At 44.0% G+C, this 23,397-nt stretch overlaps 1 protein-coding gene across 3 annotated transcripts in view; it reads left to right on the forward strand.

Moving 5' to 3' along the window:
- dop1b (DOP1 leucine zipper like protein B) overlaps positions 1–23,397 on the forward strand; it is a 151,365-nt gene that overhangs the window by 35,116 nt on the left and 92,852 nt on the right. For all 3 annotated transcript variants that reach the window (XM_068041145.1, XM_068041144.1, XM_068041146.1), the window contains exons 3-9: positions 10,741–10,922; positions 11,302–11,472; positions 13,866–14,055; positions 16,219–16,317; positions 21,073–21,196; positions 22,204–22,313; positions 22,919–23,033. In XM_068041145.1, coding sequence (XP_067897246.1) covers positions 10,741–10,922; positions 11,302–11,472; positions 13,866–14,055; positions 16,219–16,317; positions 21,073–21,196; positions 22,204–22,313; positions 22,919–23,033 — 991 coding nt within the window. The remainder of the gene's footprint in view (positions 1–10,740; positions 10,923–11,301; positions 11,473–13,865; positions 14,056–16,218; positions 16,318–21,072; positions 21,197–22,203; positions 22,314–22,918; positions 23,034–23,397) is intronic.

The following is a 23,397-nucleotide window of genomic DNA, read 5'->3' on the forward strand; positions in this document are numbered from 1 at the left end:
ATTGCGCTGTAATATTTCAGGGCTGTAGTCTATTACAAGCCTTCATTACAATGGATACATGGAAAAACTGAATATTAATAATATAGGAGCAGGAGTAAGCCATTTGGCCCCTCAATTAGTTCCACTCTTGCATCTAAGTCAGAAGGCTGTAGGTTGAAGTCCCACTCCAGAGGCTTAAGTTCAAAACTCTAGGCTGGCACTTCATTGCAGTGCTGAGGGAGTGCTGCACAGTCAGAGGTGCTGTCTTTCACCTCACATTGTAGGAGGATGGTGCGGTCAACCATGTCAAAGGTTGCAGACAGAGAAGGACAAGGGTGGATAGTTTACCGTTGTCACATTCACATAGGATGTCATTTTTGGCTTTAAGAGCCACTTTGATTTTGTGACTGGGTGCAAAGGTGATGGGAGGGATTTTTTTATTCCTTTGGGGGATGTGGGCGTCGCTGCTAGGCCACAATTTATTGCCCATCCCTAATTGCCCTTGCGAAGGTGGTGGTGAGCTGCCTTCTTGAACCACTGCAGTCTTGTTAGGGAGTTCCAGGGTTTTGACCCAGCGACAGTGAAGGAATGGCGATTATAGTTCTAAGTCAGGATGGTGTGTGGCTTGGAGGGGAACTTGCAGGTGGTGTTCCCATGCATCTGCTGCCCTTGTCCTTCTAGATGGTAGACGTTGCGGGTTTGGAAGGTGCTGTCAAAGGAATTTAAACTTGGAGTTCTGGATAAGATGGGAATGGATTTGGGAGGCATAAGAGCTAAGGAAATGGGAGCAGAATTTGGCCATTCGGCCCCTCGATCCTACTCTGTCACTCAAAATCATGGCGGATCTGATTGTGACATTAATTCCTCTTTCCATCTTGCCCCCCATAACCCTTGACTCCATTGTCAATCAAAAAGTCTGTCTAACTCTGCCTTGAATATATTAAATGACCCAGCCTCCACTGCTCACAGAGGAAGAGAGTTCCAAGCACTAATGACCTTCAAAGAACATCTAAACACTAACGACCCTCTGAAGTAGGTGACAGCAAGTTCAAGGACGTTGGAGAGGAAGGGAATGTTGGAGATGGGGCGGTAGTTTGCAAGGACGGAGGGGCTAAGAGTTGGTTATTGAGGAGACGGTTGATGACGGCAGATTTGAACAAGAGAGGGACAGTACCTGAGGAGAGAGAACTGTTTCAAAACATCGGCTAATGTGAGCCAGGAAGGGAATTTGGACGGTCAACAGTTTGGTGGGAATAGGGTCGAGGAAGAAGGAGGTGGATTTTGTGGATGGGATGAGCTTGGAGAGGGCATCAGAGATGGGAGAGAAACTAGAGTATGATGTAAGTTCAGGGCAGGGGGAACCTTAGAGGAAGATTGACCCAGTGGGCTAGGGGAAAGGGGAGAAGTGGCAGAGGCAGTCGATTGGATGGCCTCAATTTTAGTGAGAAAGAAGTCCATGAGCTCCTCGCACTTGTTGAACAGGTAAAGGCCTCCTAGTCCATCTCGCCTGTCCCACACAATTGTGATACCTTGTGTATCATGATATATGCGCTTCAAACTGTGATCTTCCGAGAGGTGAAAAACCAGATTTTAAAAAGGCCAGGCTGATTTAAGGGGGGGGGGAAGAACATCTGGGAAATTCTTTTTTGACCCGTCTAGGTGATTGAAGCTAGTGCAGAAGAGAACTCTGGCCCCGATTCCCTGCAGTACCTCTCTTTCGTAAGAGCTGGTGTCCATTCCAGCTAGAAACAGGCCCAGCTCTTTCTTTAAGGAATTCAGTGAATACGTGCGAGACGCCAGCCTGTTCCGAAGGTTCCGGATAGAATAATAACAGAATTGTTACAGCGCAGAAGGAGGCCATTTGGCCCATCGTGTCCACACCGGCTCTCCAAAAGAGCTATTCACTTCGTGTCATACACCCACCTTCTCCCTGTAACCCTGCACGTTCTTCCTTCCTGTGTAACAGTCTAATTCCCAATTCGGTATATGAACAAAACTCAAACCATCAATTTGGATTGTAAATTTGATGGGTTTCAGTTACCAGAAACCCTCAGTGAATTATTCCATTCACGTGAATAAATACACATCACACCTAACACTTGTGGTGCATGCCATACGAGCTGCTCGCTAAACTGGAACAGAAGTCATACTCTTCAGAAATAACACCTATGGAAGTATTGTTACGGCCACGTGGTGTGATGTGGGTGGTTCCCACTGTTAACTCCCCACCCGACAGCAGCAAGTGTATTTGTATGAAGAGTTTAGCCCCTATGTTTTATTTTTCCAATAAACAGAGGTTTTCTTAGGTTTTTAAAAAAATAGTCAATTGTTTATTGATGGATACACCTTATCCCCAAATTGCTGCAACCACCTTTGTTAGTTCGTGCGCGCGCACACACACACACACACACACACACACACACACACACACAAAGAAACAAATAAAAAAAGGAAAAGAGGTAGGTAGTTCTTAGTGGGGGGAGAAGGGTTATGATAAACCTGTTGAATTCTCTTGAGACTCAAGTTATAGAGGGTTGCAGACCTGTGATGATTGTAGATTTCTTTCTTGATTCAAGGTTCTGTTGAAGATGGTGGGTCACTTCTAGCTCTTTCTGCTGTATGATGTAAATGTCGGATTTTTTCCAGCAAGGCATGTGCTTTCTGGCTTGCTGGAATGCCAGCAGTTATGAGTAGCTTCACCTTCTGGGTCAGTCTGTCCTACTGTCTTTTGTTAAAGGTGAAACGGTGTCACTTCTTGCCTCCTGTTAGGAGACATTCTGGTTTCTTCCCCATGGTGATCTCGCAATGGCCCAGGATGTGGCTACTTCACACTTCCTTTGTTTTCGAAGAAGACATTCAATTCTGGAATGTTTCTATGATAGGTGCGAGATGTGTTTCATTATCACCTTTTGGAAGATTTGTCCTTTGTCTTTGTCGCGCTATTTGAATATTAAAAAAATGTTAATCCCCTTCTCTTCGGTGGCCATTTTGGATCATCGTTCACCCTTTTTAAAAAAAAAAGGTTCTTTTTTTTTTAAAGACAAAGTCCTTTTTTCACAAGAGTTAGTTGGTGCATGTTGTATCATCGCACTCCAATATAGTGTAAAACCATCCTCCATTTATGAAATGACCTGTGACTGGTGTCACTCATCGGGTATTTCCTGTTTGGATCTATTGTGCTTCAGAAGAGTACATTTTCTACCAGGCACCAGTTAGCGTCCTGCAATTAGGTGGGAGCTACTAGCTGCAGCAGAATATCTGGTCTTTAAATGCTTTAATACAATGTTTAAGATAAAACTCTTTGTATCCATCTTGGGGGGAGGGAGTGGGATGCTTGAGGTAAATTGGCCATCTAGTGCTTATTTTTCTTGAAGTGTACGGTGACAATTTTCTGTTATTTCTATTGATTAATTCTTTCTAGAAAGGGCCCAGTACACTGTTTTCATTCTCCCTCCCCAGAGGTTATGCATGTCCATGACACCATTTTGCCCCTTTTTTCATGTTTACATCTAGTAGTTAACACGGTTCCTGTTCCTGAACATTGGTTGATAACAAATGATCTTTTGATATTGAACAAATGTCAGACTTTTATCCAGGAATAAAAACAAAGTGCTGCAAATGCTCAGCAGGTCAGCCAGCAGCTGTGGAAACAGAAACTGAGTTCATATTTTGGGTCGATGACTTTTCATCATAAATGCCTTCCGGAAATCCATATAAACAACATCCATAGACATTCCCCTGTCCGCTACTTCAATAGGGTTCTGATAAAAGGTCATTGACCTGAAATATTAACTGTTTCTCTTTCCAAAACTGCTGCCTGACCTGCTGAATATTTACTGCATTTTCTGTTTATTTTGCTTTTTATCCAGGAATTGTTGGCAAGTTAGTCTGACATCCTTACAGGACGATGCTTGAAAGCATTTTGTGAGACACTATTCATGCTAGTTTGAAGAATGTGAAAGTTATATGTCATGAACAAGCTCCCCCTGGAATTTCAAGTGTTGCTATAAAGGCCACCCTGGCTTCAGCAGCAGTGTAGTAAGTGAGGAGGCTGTATATCACTGCAGTGGAAAAGACCTTGATTTAGTGTTTGCCTTTTTCTCTGAGGTGGTGATGATGTAAGCTGCCAATTTTTAAAATATAGTTTAGCCTGCACAGATCTTCGCCGCTGACTTGGGAAGTTCTGAGGCAGATAGGAAATAGGTGAAAATATTGCAGATGCTCCAGCTATAACCTTCCAAAGTTCTCTCAATTTGGGAACTGTTCCTTGAGGTTGGAAAATTGCGCATGTCACTCCACAATTAAAGAAAGGTAACAGAGGGAAACCGGGAATTCTACACCCGTTAACATCTGTTGTCAGGAAATTGCTGGAGTCAAGAATATGGTGACTGAGCATCTTGAAAATCTTCAGCTGATCAGAGAGAGCCAGCATCGATTTGATTGAACCTGATTGAATTTTTTTGAAGAGATGACTAAAGTAGTGGACAGGGACATGTATATGAATGTTGTTTATATGGACTCCAAGAAGGCATCTGATAAAGCCCCTCATTAGAGACTGTTAGCTAAAGTTGAAGCCCATGGAATTGAGGGCAAATTTTTGACCTGGTTAGGAAATTAGCTAAGCGGTAGGAGATGGAGAGTAGGGATAATGGGAAAGTACTCTTAATTGGCAGGATGTGACTAATGGTGTCCCGCGCGGATCTATGTTGGGACCTCAACTATGCATCATATTTATTAATGACTTGGATGATGGGATAGAAATTCAGAAAGTGAAGGGGTGATATTAAGGGGAACAGATAGGGTAGATGGAGAGAAACTATTTCTGCTGGTTAAGGAGTCTAGGATGAGAGGATATAGTCTAGAAATTCGAGGCAGACCTTTCGGGAGTGAAACTAGGAAACGCTTGTACACAGACAAGGTGGTAGAAGTTTGGAACTCTCTTCTGCATGTGGCAGTTGATCAATTATTAACTTCAGGTATGAGATTGTTTGTTTTTTTTTTTGGTTATCCAAAGGTATTGAGGGATATGGGGAGGCAGTGGTGTAGTGGTAATGTCACTGGACTAGTAATCCAGAGGCCTAGGCTAATGCTCTGGGGACATGGTTTGAATCCCACCGTCACAGGTGGTGAAATTTTGAATTCAGTTCGTAAATGTGGAATTAAAAGCTAGTCTAATAGTGACCATGAAACCATTGTCGATTGTTGTAAAAACCCATCTGGTTCACTAATGTCCTTAGGGAAGGAAACCTGCCGTCCTTACCTGGTCTGGCCTACATGTGACTTCTCCTCTTCTTTGGCCTCCTTATCTTGAGAGACAATGGGTAAGCGCCTGGAGGTGGTCAGTGGTGTGTGGAGCAGTGCCTAGAGTGGCTATAAAGGCCAATTCTAGAGTGACAGGTTCTTCCACAGGTGTTGCAGAAACATTTGTTTGTCGGGGCTGTTACACAGTTGGCTCTCCCCTTGCGCCTCTGTCTTTTTTTCCTGCCAACTGCTAAGTCTCTTAGACTCGCCAGCCTTTATGGCTGCCCGCCAGCTCTGGCGAATGCTGGCAACTGACTCCCACGACTTGTGATCAATGTCACAGGACTTCATGTCACGTTTGCAGACGTCTTTAAAGCGGAGACATGGACGGCCGGTGGGTCTGATACCAGTGGCGAGCTCGCTGTACAATGTGTCTTTGGGGATCCTGCCATCTTCCATGCAGCTCACATGGCCAGACCCACTGTAATATGGTTGACTCTTAACTGCCCTCTGAAATAGCCTAGCAAGCCACTTAGTTCTACCAAACCACTGCCAAGTGTAAGAAAGGCAATGAAACTGGATGGACCACCCGGCATCAACCTAGGTACTGGAAACGACAATAACAAACTCAGCTCTGTCGACCCTACAAAGTCCTCCTTACTAACATCTGGGGGCTTGTGCCAAAATTGGGAGAGCTGTCCCACAGACTAGTCAAGCAACAGCCTGACATGGTCTTACTCACTGAATCATACCTTGCAGACGAAGTCCCAGACACGACCATCATAATCCCTAGGTATGTCCTATTCCACCAGCAGGACAGACCCACCAGAGGTGCGGCACAGTGGTATACAGTCAGGAGGGAGTTGCCCTGGGAGTCCTCAATATTGACTCCGGACCCCATGAAGTCTGATGGCATCAGGTCAAACATGGGCAAGGAAACCTCCTGATTACCACCTACTACTGCGCACCACCACCGCCCCCCCCCCCCCCGCCTCAGCTGATGAATCCGTGCTTCTCCGTGTTGAACACAATTGGAAGAAGCACTAAGAGTAGCAAGGGCACAAGATACACTCCTGGGTGGGGGACGTCAATATCCATCACCAAGAATGGCTCGGTAGCACCACTACTGACCAAGCTGGCGGAGTCCTGAAGGACATAGCTGCTAGACTGGGTCTGTGGCAGGTGGTGAGGGAACCAACAAGAGGGGAAAACCTACTTTACTTAGTCCTCACCAATCTACCTGTTGCAGATGCATTTGTCCTTCACAGTATTGGTAGGAGTGTTCACCGTACAGTCCTTGTGGAGACCAAGTCCTGTCTTCACATTGAGGATACCCACCATTGTGTTGTGTGGTACTACCATCTGCTAAATGTGGTAGATTTCGACAGATGTAGTAATTCAAAACTGGGCATCCATGAAGCACTGTGGGCCATCAGCAGCAGAATTGTACTCAACCACAATCTGTAATCTCTTGGCCTAGCCTATCCCCCACTCTACCATTATCATCAAGCTGGGTACCACCCCTGGTTCATTGAAAAGTGCAGGAGGGCATGCCAGGAGCAGCACCAGGCATACCTCAAAATAAGATGTCAGCCTGGTGAAGCTACAACACAGGACTACTTGCATGCCAAACAGCAGAAGCAGCATGTGATAGAGCTAAGCGATCCCATAACCAACGGATCAGATCTAAGCTCTGCAGTCCTGCCACATCTGGCCGTGAATTGTGGTGGACAATTAAACAACTAACAGGAGGAGGTGGCTCCACAAATATCCCCATCCTCAATGATGGGAGAGCCCAGCGCATGAGTACGAAAGATGAGGCTGAAGCATTTGCAACAATCTTCAGCCAGCAGTGCCGAGTGGATGATCCATTTTGGCCTCTTCCTGAAGTCCTCAGCATCACAGATGCCAGTCTTCAGCCAATCCAATTCATTCCATGTGATGTCAAGAAACAGCTGAAGGCACTGGATACTGCAAAGGTTATGGTCCCTGACAATATTCCGGCAATAGTACTGAAGACCTGTACTCCAGAACTTGCTTAGCCCCTAGCCAAGCTGTTCCAGTACAGCTACAACACTGGCATCTACCTGGCAATGTGGAAAATTGCCCAAGTCTGTCCTGTACACACAAAGCAGGGAAAACCCAACTTGGCCAATTACCACCCCATCAGTCTACTCTTGATCAGCAAATGATGGAAGGGGTCATTAACAGTGCTATCAAGCGGCACTTACTTAGCAATAACCTGCTCACTCCTCAGTTCGTGTTCCGCCAGGGCCACTCACCTACTCATTGCAACCTTGGTTGAAACATGGACAAAAGAGGTGAACTCCAGAGCTGAGGTGAGAGTAACTGCACTTGACATCAAGATAGGATTTGACTGAGTATAGCATCAAGGAGCCCTTACAAAACTGGAGTCAATGGGAATTGGTTGGGGGGTGGGGGGAGACTCTCCGCTGGTTGGAGTCATAACTAGCACAAAGGAAGATGGTTGTGGTTGTTGGTCAATCGTCTCAGTCCCAGGTCATTACTGCAGGAGTTCCTCGGGAATGTCCGAGGGCCAACCATTTTCAGCTGCTTCATCAGTGACTTTTCCACCATTATAAGGTCAGAAGTGGGGATGTTTGCTGCTGATTGCACAATGTTCAGCACCATTCGTGACTTCTCAGATACTGAAGTGGCCCGTGTCCATATGCAGCAAGATCTGGACAATGTGCAGTCTTGGGCTGATGTGTGGCGTGAATGTTACTTGCCACTTAAGTGCCAGGCAATGACTATTTCAAACAAGAGAGAATCTAATTATCTCCCCTTGATGTTCAATGGCATTACCATCGCTGAATCCCCTACTATCAACATCCTGGGCGTGGGGGGTGGTGTGGTTACCAATGATCAGAAACTGAACTGGAGTAGCCAAATAAATACTGTGGCTACAAGAGCAGGACAGAGGCTGGGAATTCTGCAGTGAGTAACTCTCTTCCCGTCTCTCCAATGCCTGTCCACCATCTACAAGGCACAAGTCAGGAATGTGATGGAATACTCTCCACTTGCCTAGATGGGTGCAGCTCCAACGGCACGCGAAGCCCGACACCATCCGGGACAAAGCGGCCCACTTGATTGGCACCCCATTCACCATCTTCAACATTCACTCCCTCCACCACTGATGCACAGTAGCAGCAGTGTGTACCATCTACAAGATGCACTGCAGCAACTCACCAAGGCTCCTTCAACAGCATCTTCCAAACACATGACCTCTATCACCTAGCAGGACAAGGGCAGCAGGTGGGAACATCACCACCTGCAATTCCCCTCCAAGCTACACACCATCCTGACTTGGAACTATATCGCCGTTCCTTCACTGTCATTGGGTCAAAATCCTGGAACTCCCTTCCTAACAGCACTATTGTTGTTCCTGAACCCCAAGGACTGCAGTGGGTCGAGAAAGCAGCTCACCACCACCTTCTCCCGGGCAATTAGGGATGGGCAATAAATGATGGCCTAGACAGTGACTCCCATGAACGAGTCAAAAAAAAGGCGGGTATTTGGAGTTAGGCTGCAAATGAGCCAAGATCTCATTAAATGGCGGAACAGGCTCGAGGGGCTAAATGGCCTCCTCCCTGTTATTAAGTTGCTGTGAAAGCAAAACATCGATTTTTGCCTTTCCTCATTTCCAGAATATAAGTAGAGTCGGGATTCTTCTGTTGTAACCCAAGTATGTCATAGAAATGCTTCTACTTGAAATGGTCGTGTAATATTAAAAAGACAATTTCAAGCAATATATCATGTCTGTACATTTTTTTTAAGGAAGTAACTAAGTTGATGTGGATTCTTCAGTGAGTAGAGTTGTATGAATTTTCAGAAGTGACCAAGTTAATAATATTTGAGTAAAGAACAGTAATATTGGTATTGATTTCTTTGGGGTGGGTGGGGGGGGGGTTGCATACAAAAGGGCTCCCTTACGAGTCTGTGTGTTTTTTTTTTAAAGAAAAAGTTACTGCTTCAACCTGGAGGCTCCTTCCTGTCCCCAGTTCTGTGCACATCACAGATGAAAGTATAATGTCAAAACAGGCACTTGTGTATTTAAAAGGTTCAAAACAGGGTCACCATTAACTTTTAAATACCAAATAATTAATCTAGTTACTGACCCTTTATGTAGAGTATAAAGGTCAGCTGGCAAGACCGGAGTTATACTGCAGGCTGTGCCTAGCTGTAATTCATACTCTGCCGTGTGAGGAAAAACAAGAATTTTCACCTGATGGCAAATGCAAAACTGTGCATCTCATTTCAGACAGTTTGCAAAACATTCAGAGTTCAAATGGAAATGGTTTTGCTTACCAAAACTGAATATGGATTTGCTTACAGCCCGCTTCATAGTTATCAAGACTTCCAAAAAGCAATGATAGTAATACTGACACCATTGTTCATATCTCTCCATTCAAAAAAAAACTATTAATTACTCTTCTCTCATTGACCTTTTTGACCAACTTGCTGTCTCTGCTGTGCCAGACTCCCTGAAATTAATTGTGCCTTTAATTTTATCAACATGCCTCCCATTCTGCCTTTATAATTTCTGTACCATTTAAGAACATAAGAAATCAGACCTGGGGTGAGGCCATTCAGCCCTTCGAGTCCACTCTGCCATTCAGTGAGATCATGGCTAATCATCTACTTCAACACCATTTTCCTGCACTATCCCTGTACCCCTTGATGTTTTAAATATGTAGAAATCTATCGATCTCAGTCTTGAACGTACCCAACAACTGAGCCTCCACTGCCCTCTGGGCAGAGAATTCGAAAGGTTCACCACCCTATGAGTGAAAAAGTTACTCCTTATCTCAGTCCTAAACGGCCTTCCCTTTATTCTGAGACTGTGTGCCCTGGTTCTAGACTGCCCGGCTAGGGGCAACATCCTTCTTGCACCTACCCTGTCGAGCTCTAAGAATTTTGTATGTTTGAATGAGATCACCTCCCATTCTTCTAAACTCCAGAGAATAAAGACCCAGTCTATTTAATCTTTCATCATAGGACAATCCCTCCATCCCAGGCAATAGTTTGGTGAACCTTCGTTGCACTCCCTCTATGGCAAGTATAACTTTTCTTGGGTAAGGAGACCAAAACTGCATGCAATACTCCAGGTGTGGTCTCACCAAGGCTGTATATAATTGCAGAAAGACATCTTTACTCTTGTGCTCAAATCCCCTTGCAATAAAGGCCAACATACCATTTGTTGCCTTAATTGCTTGCTGTAACTGCATGTTAGCTTTCATGAACAAGGGCACCCAAGTACCTTTGAACTTCAACACTTCCCAACCCCTCTCTAATGAAGGTGGTGTGGGGAAGAAGAAATTAGTTTATCCCTAGTCTCGCCTACTCCCCACTGTCCTTTGCCCAAGTGACATTTTAGCCACCGAAGGCATGCTGTTTGGGGAAATTGGAGATGCTCATTTGTGGTTTGCATTTGTGATCTAGTAATTTTCTGCTAATTTTTAAAAAAATGTTCTAAGTTTTAATCTTCTGTATCTGCAGGCACTCCAGAGCAATTTGAAGTACTCCCTCCTACCAAAACGTCTAATCATTGGCAAAAGACTTGCACAATGCTTGCATCCGGCACTTCCCATTGGTGTGCACCTGAAAGCACTGGAAACTTATGAAGTCATATTTAAGATAATTGGAACCAAATGGCTGGCCAAGGACTTGTTCTTTTACAGGTACAGTAGATAAAGACCTGTACAAAATGCAGCAGATTTTTTTTTTTCTCCAATTCAGAATCAGCTTTTGACCAAATTGTTGGTTAAGCTCTTATTTGGTATTGATTTATAACGATACAGCCTGAAAATTGTAGATGTAGAAATTTTATTTAGATTGGATAGTTGGAATGGTATTGAGATTTTTTTTTATAAAGCTTTCCTTGACGTTATTAAGCAAACACGGTGGATAGTGAAACACTGTACATGAAGAATGTATTTGCACCCGAGGACATGCATCTATTTCAAAAGCATTTACTCGCTGCCGTAAACCATGATGTAGAGCTCAGCCAGGTTTAACAAGCAAATTACATATTTTTTGTTCTTTATTACTCTCTTGTAGCTCAGGCCTGTTCCCCTTGCTGGGCAATGCAGCTATGTCAGTGAAACCAGTGCTTCTTGGGCTGTATGAGAAATACTACCTCCCACTACACAAATCCTTAAATCCCAGCCTGCAGGCATTCATCACGGGATTGCTACCAGGGCTGGAGGAGGGATCAGAGATTTATGAGAGGTGAGATGTACTAATGCTGGTTGATTCTGATGTTTATTACATCTATATCTTAAGCTGTTTGGAAAAGGATGTGTTAATTTGAGTTATGTTTCAACTTTATGGGTTCAGTTCAGAAAACAATTGGGGAGTGGTGTAAGTCTTTGAAGGAAATACATTTCATCCAATTATTAAAGCAGTTAACAACTGGATACACAAATCCTGGTTACACTAACACTTTAGTGATAAAAATGAAATCCTCTGGATTTAGATCCAGTCCAGACTGTTGGGAAAAATCATCTCTGTTTTTTAGCTGTAAGAGTCTATTGTAAAATAAGTACCTTTTGTAAAATTAGTTAAAGCAAGCTCAGCTCAATTCCCAATAAACATAGGTGTACGGCACAAGATTAACCCTAACTCAGCAAGCTTGGACAGAGTCATGAAGCCAGCAGGTGTGGGGAATGGAAAAATGATCCATTAGGGAGAGTTCGCCTCAGGACATGGACTTAAGGCACATTGTTGGGTGGAGCAGAGAGTGTTTTATTTTGCACCTAGTCACACACTATCTGACCTAAGAATGCCTAACGCTGAAATTACAAAGGCAATCATGCTACTGGAACATGCTAACTGAGCATTCCAATAATTCCTTTGTTAATGGGCCACAGAATTTACTGAAATGTTTTTTCAAGCATTGACTTAGTTTATCATGTGCCAATCATCAGAGTTCATGGTATAGTTTGTGAAATTTGTCACTTTGTCACGAAATCATTAAATCCCTTACACATGGCATTTTTGTGATAGTTAATGTACATCTTCCTCACCCAGTGTATCTCTTCAAATTAAATTGAAACTGGCCTCACTCATCATAATTGCTGCCCAAGAGACCAATAGGAAATTTAATTGATGGCAGTTAGATTAGGAAAGAAGTCATTGATGAAATACAGTTACATAGCTGCTGGAAGATTTTACTCAGTCTACATAGCAACAGTGTTAGCTATCATTGAATGCTTAATCATATTGTGGGGATAGTTTTAATTCTACTTAACACTTCTCGTACATTTTCGTATATACTTTAAAAATCCACGTTTCTCCAGTCTTTCCTGATAACTCCGATATCTAATACCAAATAAAAATTTACAAGAAATCAACCAGTAAGTGAAGATTAGAAACTTCAGTACAAGAGCAAAGTATGGCAGATGCTGGAAATAATCAGGTCAGGCAGCATCTGTGGAGAGAGGAACGGGGTTAATGTTTTCGGTAGTGGACAAGGGAATGTCGATGGATGTTGATTTTATGGACATAATGGGGTGCACATTGACAGATAACTTGCTAATATTAAGGATAACGTTCAGGTTTAGGCTGCATTTAGTGGTCAGTGAAAAGATCAGGTTTTATTCCACATATAGGCATAACTGGACGTACTGTGAAAACCCTTAACACCTGCCTTCCCTTCACCCAGATGCAGAATAAATCTGGTGCTGTGTCCAGTAATTCCTTGGCAAATATGCTGCCACTTTTGGCTCAGTGATCTCAATGGGCCAATGAAAATACTTGGTCCCTGCTCTGGCAGCTATGATGGGAGTGATGCTCCTACCGCCCCTGCACACCAACCCCCCCCCCCCCCCCCCCCTCTGCCCCCCATAGCTCTGAACACTGTTATCTGTTGATAGGCCATCACCTTTTCCTCATCTGCAAGTACACTTGGCTGTTTTAAGCATTTAAAGCTACTTTAGTTTGTACCCATGGTGTAAACAGGTTTTGATAATTATTGAATAAGCACAGGAGTTCTGAACAAGCCTATTTGCCAGAATGATGAATTCTTCTATGATTCCCCAGCCAAAGCAATATTACTCCGGCCCTGGAGCTAACTTTCTCACTACCCTGGTTTTTTGGTGTAAATGGGCAGTGGCAGGTTGAAAGTTGTCAGGGAAAATGTCCTGCTGACTGAACATTTGGAGGCCTACCTGTTCTGAGTTTAGGGTGAAGGTTAGCTCAGGCAGCTGGATTTCTTGTTCTCGCAGTAAATTCGCCAGTTGTGTTGAGGCCTGACGGTAAAAATTGAGGGGATTTCCTGTTGACTCCGTGCGACAGGCAGTTGGGGTGCTCTATCAAGCTAATGTCGAAAAGATGCTGGAAACTACTCTTCCACCCCTTGCCCCCCCTTCACAATGTAGAATACAAAACCAGAAGAAATAGTCTTTTTTTTTTTAAAAGAAGGCTTATGTGGCTGTCTGGAAGAGGATTACTGGGCTGGTTCATTTATAGCATTCAACTGACAAGTCAGCCTAATTTTGTGTTTTGACAAGATCCAAGCCCCACGTTTGGATCACTGCCTTGGAATCTGTGTTGGGCTGGTATTTTAATTTGTGTTGAAGTCAAATATTTTGAGCTTTTTTTCCTCTCTTTATTAAATGAAGAACGGACATCTTGCTGCAGAAGCTGATTCTGGTAGTGGGCCAGGAGATATTCTATGGAGCTCTGTGGGGCAGTGTCATAGCCAGCCCTTCCATACGCCTCCCTGCTTCACTGTTTATTGTCAACCACATTAACAGATCTCTGCACGGAAAAGAGCAGAAGTATATGTTTGGCACAGATCCACGCCTTGCGGTAAGTCTATTAATGCAATCCAACCTTCAGCCTTTGATTGGAGGGTGGCAAATGTAACCCCACTATTTAAAAAAGGAAGGAGAGAAATAAACAGGGAATTACAGACCAATTAGCCTTACATCAGTAGTGGGGAAAATGCTCGAGTCTATTATAAAGGATGTGATAGTAGAACACCTGGAAAGCATAAACTGGATTGGGCAAAGTCAGCATGGGATTACGAAAGGGAAATCATGCTTAACAAATCCACTGGTGTTTTTGAGGAATGTAACTAGTGGAATAGATAAAGGAGAACCAGTGGATGTGGTGCATTTGGATTTTCAGAAGGCTTTTGTTAAGGTCCCACAAGAGGTTAGTGTGCAAAATTAAAGCACATGGGATTGGGGGTAATATACTGGCATGGATTGAAAATTGGTTGACAGACAGGAAACCGAGAGCGGAATATACGGGTCTTTTTCCGGGTGGCAGTCAGTGATTAGTGAGGTACCGTAGGGATCAGTGCTTGGGCCCCAGCTATTCACAGTATATATTAATGACTTGGGTGAGGGAACTAAATGTAACCTTTCCGAGTTTGCAGACGATACAGAGCTGGGGAGGAAAGTGAGCTGTGAGGAGGATGCAAAGAGGCTCTGATGTGATTTGGACAAGTTGGGTGAGTGGACAAATGCATGGCAGATGCAGTATAATGTGGATAAATGTAAGGTTATCCACTTTGGTTGCAAGAACAGAAGGGCAGATTATTATCTGAATGTTGATAGATTGGGAAAGGGGGAGGTGCAAAGAGACCTGGGTGTCCTTATACACCAGCTGCTGAAAGCAAGCAGTTAGGAAGGCGAATGGTATGTTGGCCTTCACTGCAAGAGGATTTGAGTACAAGAGCAAGGATGTCTTACTGCAGTTATACAGGCCCTTGGTGAGACGACATCTGGAGTATTGTGGCCTTATCTGAGGAAGGATGTTTCCAGATGCTTATTCTGGCCAAGATGATCCCGTGGGAGGACTTTGTGCTTCGCATGTGGCGCAAGCATTCCAGCAAGCTGCAAGTTCTAAGCAACATTTTCCCAGGTTTCTGATGCCCCATTCCTCGTGTTCCAGCGGAGACCAACTATCAGACTGATCACATGTCAGTCTCTCACATTCTGTGTGGTGCACTCGTCTTTCCCACAATTTCCAGCATGAACAGCAAACTAATATTCAAAGAAGACTTACTAGGCTGATTCCTGTGATAGGAGAGATTGGGTTGACTAGGCCTATATTAACTAGAGTTTAGAAGAATGAGAGGGGATCTCATAGAAACCTATAAAATTCTAACAGGACGAAATAGGGTAGATGCAAGGAGGATGTTCCCGATGGCTGGGGAGCCCAGAACCAGGGGCCACAGTCTCAGGATACGGAGTATGCCATTTAGAACCGAGATGAGAAGAAACGTCTTCACTCAGAGGGTGGTGAACCTGCAGAATTCTTTACCACAGAAGGCAGTGGAGGCCAAATCATTAAACATATTCAAGAAGTAGGTAGATATAATAATGCCAAAGGGATTAAGGGATATGGGGAGAAAGCGGGAACAGGGTACTGAATTGGCCGATCAACCGTGATCTTTTTTGAATGGTGGAGCAGGCCCGAAAGGCTGAATGTCCTACTACTCCTATTTTTCTATGTTTCTAACCCTCCTTTTTTATATTTTGGTTTTGTTTTGTCCTCCTGAAGGGAGGGAAGGTGAGTGGACTGAACTGAAGTTGGCTAGAATTGGCAACAATGATTTACAGTGGATTTGGAACTAATCTCCGTTCATGCAGTGTGAACATTACAATTAATCTCCCAAATTAATGGACTGAAAATCTGGCAGCTTTGGTAAATTTTTGTGATTTTTGGCCTTCTCCAACTCCAGTTCCTGAAGAGGAACTTGTAACGAGGCCTGAAATTGAACCCTAAATTCTTAGTCTCTGACAGCACATTCCATTATGATGGCTGCTCTGGGAAGTGGAAGGATTCAGCATGAGAACAATTGTGTTCTGATGAAAGGTCACAGATGTTAACTCTGCTTCTCTCACCACAGATGCTGCCAGACTTGCTGAGTATTTCCAGCATTTCCTGTTTTTATTTCAAATTTCCATCAGTATTTTGCTTTTGTGGTGGTAGTTCATTGCCATTTATTTTGTTTTCCAGGTGAAAGCGTTATGTGCCTCGGTGCAAGATTCTAATGTTCTCGTACAGCGGAACACTTTAGAAATTCTGTTTTACTTTTTTCCTCCTTGCACATGCCTGGTAAGTAATTAGCATATGTATTTTTGTCTGTGTTCTCTTGGTAAGAATTCTAAAGCAAATTAACTTGCAAGTCACAAGTACCTTGCTTCACAGCAAAAGTGACGAGAAACTGTATCTTGTGATATTGTGAAGCTTAATATATTTCATCACCCTTGACTTATACTCTGTCTCGGGAGGTAAATGGTTGGTAGCATTGGTGCATAAAGTGCACTTTAGGACTGGTCATTTATCAAAGAAATATCCTGCATCAAAGTGTGAGTAATGCACCATATTTCGCAAGTATGTCTGTAGTGATAGATTGTCACAGTTCTATAGAACGCTGTTTGTTCACCTCCTGAAACATGAATTTGAAAGCAGCTCAGATTTGTGCTTAAGCATTTCAGTTATGCGAAATGTGAAGATGATCAGTGGGTTCATGGAACTTTCTAGCATGTAGCAAAGACAAAGCACATCGTTTTCATTCATTGACAGAGATTTGGTGTGAGTCGAATAAGGTTAATTTGTGTTGCCTGTTTATTTTGGTTACAAACCTTTTATTTTTAATAAGCATCTACCATTTGTGACTGGAATTTACTGCAGTAAGTACAGTGAAAGTGGGTTTATGTTGCAGCCTTAATCAGTTGTACGCTGAGCAATAATAGAGTTTGTAAAATTTAGGCTAAAGTGTGCATTGCTTTTATTTCTGAAGAGTAACTATGAAGGTGGGAGAGGTCATCACATCTCACCGGACAGTTACCGCCCGCCTCAAACCGGGCAGCCCCCGGTCAGTAAGGTTCTGCCCCGCCACAGGCCACCTGCTTCAATGGGTGCTTGGAGCTCAGGGTCATTGCCCGACAGGTGGGCTGTAACACCGCACCAAACAGCACGACAAAAAAAGGAAAGAAGGTACCAGTCCTTCGTTTTGCAAGCTGGAACGTCAGAACTATGTGTCCTGGCCTGTCGGAAGACCTTGTACAAATCAACGATTCTCGGAAGACCGCCATCATTAACAATGAGCTCAGTAGACTCAATCTGGACATTGCAGCACTTCAGGAGACACACCTCCCTGCGAGCAGATCTCTAAGAGAGCAAGACTACACCTTCTTCTGGCAGGGTAGGGATCCTGAAGAACCAAGACAGTATGGAATGGGCTTCGCCATCAGAAACTCTTTGCTCAGCATGATAGAGCCACCTTCAAATGGATCGGAACGCATACTGTCCATCCAACTGCTCACTGCCTCTGGTCCAGTGCACCTACTCAGCATCTATGCTCCAACACTCTGCTCCCCACCTGAAGATAAAGACCAGTTCTACGAGGAACTCCATAATATCATTAGTAGCATTCCCAATACCGAACATTTGTTCCTGCTGGGGGACTTTAATGCCAGGGTTGGGGCCGACCATGACTCATGGCCCTCCTGCCTTGGGCGCTATGGCATTGGAAGGATGAATGAGAATGGACAGAGACTGCTGGAGTTGTGTACCTATCGCAACCTCTGCATCACCAACTCGTTCTTTCACACTAAACCCTGTCACCAGGTTTCTTGGAGGCACCCAAGATCACGTCGTTGGCACCAGCTGGATCTCATCGTCACAAGGCGAGCCTCTATAAACAGTGTCCAAATCACACGCAGCTTCCACAGTGCGGACTGTGACACCGACCACTCCCTGGTGTGCGGCATGGCTAGACTCAAACCAAAGAAGCTGCATCACTCCAAGCAGAAGGACTGCCCGCTCATCAACACTAACAGAATTTCTCATCCACAGCTGTTACATAAGTTTCTAAATTCACTTGAAAAAGCCCTTCAAAACACTCCTACAGGGGATGCAGAGACCACGTGGGCCCACATCAGAGATGCCATCTATTACTCAGCAATGAACACCTTCGGTAAATTTGAGAAGAAGACTGCAGACTGGTTTCAATCTCATATCCGCTAAGTGCATTGCACTGTTGAACTACAAGCCCCCATAAGTTCACATCCGTAGCACTTAAAGCAGCCAGAAGCGCTGCACAAAGAACAGCCAGGCACCGTGTAGATGACTACCGGCAACACCTATGCAATCATATTCAGCTGGCATTCGACACCGGAAACATCAGAGGAATGTATGATGGCATTAAGAAAGCTTTTGGGCCAACCATCAAGAGGATCGCCACCCCCTCAAGTCTAAATCTGGGGACACAATCACTGACTAATGCAAGCAAATGGACCGCTGGGTGGAGCACTACCTAGAACGGTACTCCAGGAAAAATGTCACTGATTCCGCCCTCAATGCAGCCCAGTCTCTGCCAGTCATGGATGAGCTGGATGAACAGCCAATAACATTTCAACTCCCTGATGCCATTGATTCTGTAGCCAGTGGAAAAGCCCCTGGAAAGGACGGCATTACCCCTGAAATAATCAAGAGTGCCAAGCCTGCTATACTCTCAGCATTCCATGAACTGCTTTGTCTGTGCTGGAACGAGGGAGCAGTACCACAGGACATGCGCGATGCCAATATCATTACCCTCTATAAAAACAAAGGTGACCACGGTGACTGCAACAACTACCGTGGAATCTCCCTGCTCAGCATTGTGGAGAAAGTCTTCGCTCAAGTCGTTTTAAACAGACTCCAGAAGCTGTCTGAGCGTGTCTACCCTGAGGCACTGTGTGGCTTTCAAGAAGAGAGGTCCACCATTGACATGCTGTTCTCCCTTCGCCAGCTACAGGAGAAATGCCGTGAACAACAGATGCCCCTCTATGTTGCTTTCATTGATCTCACCAAAGCCTTTGACCTCGTCAGCAGACGTGGTCTCTTCAGACTACTAGAAAAGATTGGATGTCCACCAAAGCTACTAAGTATCATCACCTCATTCCATGACATTATGAAAGGCACAATTCAGCATAGCGGTGCCTCATCAGACACCTTTCTTATCCTGAGTGGAGTGAAACAGGACTGTGTTCTCGCACCTACACTTTTTGGGATTTTCTTCTCCCTACTGTTCTCACATGCGTTCAAGTCTTTAGAAGAAGGAATTTTCCTCCACACAAGATCAGGTGTTCAACCTTGCTCGTCTAAAAGCGAAGACCAAAGTACGGAAAGTCCTCATCAGGGAACTCCTCTTTGCTGACGATGCTGCATTAACATCTCACACTGAAGAGTGTCTGCAGAGACTCATCGACAGGATTGCGACTGCCTGCAACAAAGTTGGCCTAACCATGAGCCTCAAGAAAACGAACATCATGGGACAGGACGTCAGAAATGCTCCATCCATCAATATCGGCGACCACGCTCTGGAAGTGGTTCAAGAGTTCACCTACCTAGGCTCAACTATCACCAGTAACCTGTGTCTCAATGCAGAAATCAACAAGCGCATGGGAAAGGCTTCCACTGCTATGTCCAGACTGGCCAAGAGGGTGTGGGAAAATGGCGCACTGACACGGAACACAAAAGTCCGAGTGTATCAAGCCTGTGTCCTCAGTACCTTGCTCTACGGCAGTGAGGCCTGGACAACGTATGTCAACGAAGAGCGACGTCTTCACTCATTCCATCTTCGCTGCCTCTGGAGAATCCTTGGCATCAGGTATCAGGACCGTCTCTCCAAAGCAGAAGTCCTCGAGGTGGCCAACATCCCCAGCTTATACACATTACTGAGCCAACGGCGCTTGAGCTGGCTTGGCCATGTGAGCTGCATGGAAGACGGCAGGATCCTCAAGGACACATTGTACAGCGAACTCGTCACTGCAATCAGACCCACCGGCCGTCCATGTCTCCGCTTTAAAGACGTCTGCAAACACGACATGAAGTCCTGTGACATTGACCACAAGTCGTGGGAGTCAGTGATCGCCGTAGCTGGCGGACAGCCATAAAGGCGGGGCTAAAGTGTGGCGAGTCGAAGAGACTTAGCAGTTGCCTGGAAAAAAGACAGAAGTGCAAAGGGAGAGCCAACTGTGTAACAGGCCCAACAACCAATTTTATCTGCAGCGCCTGTGGAAGACTCTTGTCACTCTAGAATTGGCCTTTGTAGCCACTCCAGGCGCTGCTTCACAAACCACTGACCACCTCTAGGCACTTACCCATTGTCTCTCGAGACAAGGAGACCAAAGAAGAAGAAATATGATGGAACAATTGCTCAATTCGAGCCCTGTGTATTAAAGAGTTAGCTTGCCTCAGATGATAGTCATGTCGCTATTTAAGTCAGAAGCTTGATTCAGGCCCCACTATGGATTTAGGCACATGATCTAGGCTGCTCACTGCTGAGTTTATGCTCCCTGTCATCTGTGTTATCTTTCAGGTGAGACCTTTAAATGGAGGTTTAAGCTCTGTCTGCTTGCCCAGATGGACATAAAAACTCCTTCGGCACTGTGTAAGGCAGGGCAAGGAGGCCTTCTGGTGTCCTGGCCAACATTCCTCCTTCAACTAAGGCCACCAAAAACACATTATCTGGTGATTCATTGCATTCAACTAATTACTGTTTGTGGGATCTTGCTTTGTACAAATTGGCTGCCCTATTGCCTACAGTACAATGAAGGCATTTCAGAAGGGTAATCTGTTAGCTAGAAAGCAATATGGGATATTCTGAGGCCACCATAAATTAGTATATGAATTCAACTTCTTTGTTTGTAATCAGCATTCAAAAGTGTTTCTGAAGGATGTTTATTTTGTTTAACAAGGTCATAAATTAATAATGTTTTTGAAGTGCAACAACACAGTGGTCTGCACTTTAGTGTTACCTGACTGGTGTGAGCTTTTTACACTAACATTTGTAGTTGACAATTCTTCTCCTTTTTCTTCAAGGATCCAAATAACTCTGTCATCCCCATGACCAGGGCAGACATGGTGCTTGTTCTCTCTGCTGCTCTCCATACAGTACTGAGGAGAGACATGTCCTTGAACAGACGTCTCTATGCTTGGCTTTTGGGTAAAAAAAAAAATAATTTTTATTTAATTTTCATATTTTAAACAAAAGTATCTTTATTTTCACCTTTAGAATATTTCTTCACTGAGGCCAGCCAGGTGATTTTTTTTTCCTAGGCATTTCCTGGTGGTGATGCAGGTTAGCACTGGTTTGTGCGTGAGAGTAGCCTTAGAGATGAAGCAGATGATCTGTGTTCAGAGAGGAGACTGGAGCACGAAAAGGCAACTGAGCAGCTGTCGGCGAATGATGAGACAGTAATCCAGTCAGACAGCAGTTCACTGCATTATGGAGCACTGTTTGGTGGACTGTTCAGATGAGGATTTGGACCTGTTGTGGAGAAATGTACATCAAACTGCTGGTTCTATATCATGAGGATAAGGGTAAAATTGGAGGAAGAGCTGGCCTCTTGTCAGCCAAGTCAGGGGAATATTGTGTGGAAGCCTGGCATGTAGCTAAAAGTTTGAAAGGAAGATTTAAATTATTGTCTTGCAGCTCAGACATAGTGCCAGGCGTAGATTGGTGAGAGGCCTGGGGCGAAATATGGAGGAAGTTTGACCTTAAAACACAATAATTTCAGATTTGTAATATAAGCAGTATTTTGCTTTTTAGTTGATTCTGTAAGTTACGATTTTATGCATTCTTAAACTCCCCAATTGAACATGATTTTGTAGCTCACTGACGCACACCTTTTATTCTGTAAGCATTGTTTAACAACCTTGTCTATCACTGTTAGTATTTAGGATCACCTTTTATGCGACAAAAGCTTGTGAACTAGTCTTATTGCTGAAATGATCAACATTCAGCCACACTTATCAGCATGGATTCTTTAAATATTTGCACGTACCTTTTTCAGTAACTGCTACATCATTATTCGCATAATATTTCTGATCGCAAAGAATCTTTTCAACATATCTCTATACCAAGCAGACAATAAAACAAAGATTTATTTGCAAATGTTTTTGTGTGTTCTGTTTGCATTCATCATAATGGCTCATGTTGATCCTTTTTAGGTACAGATATCAAAGGAGGCATCATGACTGCAGATCCCGACTTCTCCACTTCTCCTGAAGATCATGCCAGGGATTATTTTGACAAACATTCCAAGGACTTGCTGGTTCGAGTAAGGATATTTAAGGAAAATTATTTTTTGCCATGCTGCCAAATTTGGGTTCACACTTCACCTACATGAAGTTACAAAACATGACTCAAATCAGAATGTTGTTTCGTAAACCATATCTAAATCATTTTTTAAGCTATGAAATGCACATCAGTCATCCTTTTACAGAAATTTACATCGCACATCAAATAATTGGACCTGGTGTTGACGTAGTGCTTATGTAGTCATACTGTTAAGTGCACGGATTGGTAGAGCAATTCAGCGAAAGTGTATGTGTTTGTACTCTTACCCGACCTAAAAGGCATGGAGCACTGACCTTGCAGGAAGGAAGGAAGTAGCAATTTTTGGGTGTGCTTTGTGAAGGTGGTCATGCAGGTGTTCAAAGAGGAGATTGTCTGTCATTCATGCCAGGGAAGGGGACACGCACGTACCTTGCATTTTCCTCGTTCGGGATGCGGGTGGGATTAGCTGTAACTGATGCCACTATGAAAGAGTTCTTCAAGGGCTGCAACTATTTTTAATCATCTTTGTTATAATTGCTCCTGAAAATATATTTCAGAGGATGAAGTGTTCATTGTTGCTTATAAGCAATCTGCTTTTACCTGCAGGCATTGGTAAGAACTTTGCAGCAAGTGCACCCTGAGCCAGATCAGGAACATGGACCTCAAGCACATCAGAAGCCATTTCGTATTCTGATAAGTCTACTTGATAAACCTGAATTAGGTAAACCAGCAAATTACACATTATACCTTCACCTAAAGGGACGATTCCATTGAATGTTGAAAGATTTTTATTAGAAGTTGATGCAAAATCAATAGAAGTGAAACAAACTCAGTTTTGAATTTGAAACATGTGTCTTCCATTTTTATCTTTTTTTTGGCTAGACTCAAATGGATTAATAGACAGGGCTTCTTCATAATGTAGATTAATTAATTAGTAAATTTTCACTGGTGTGGCCTGGAAGCACGCACAACAGGAGGGTGCCAGGTTTAATCTCTAGTCTGTGCTGGGTTGATTGATCTCCGACAGTACAGCAGTCCCAACTTGGCGCAGTGGTTAGCACCGCAGCCTCACAGTTCCAGTGACC

Source organism: Heterodontus francisci, chromosome 10, assembly GCF_036365525.1.
Source record: "Heterodontus francisci isolate sHetFra1 chromosome 10, sHetFra1.hap1, whole genome shotgun sequence".
Taxonomy (NCBI): domain Eukaryota; kingdom Metazoa; phylum Chordata; class Chondrichthyes; order Heterodontiformes; family Heterodontidae; genus Heterodontus; species Heterodontus francisci.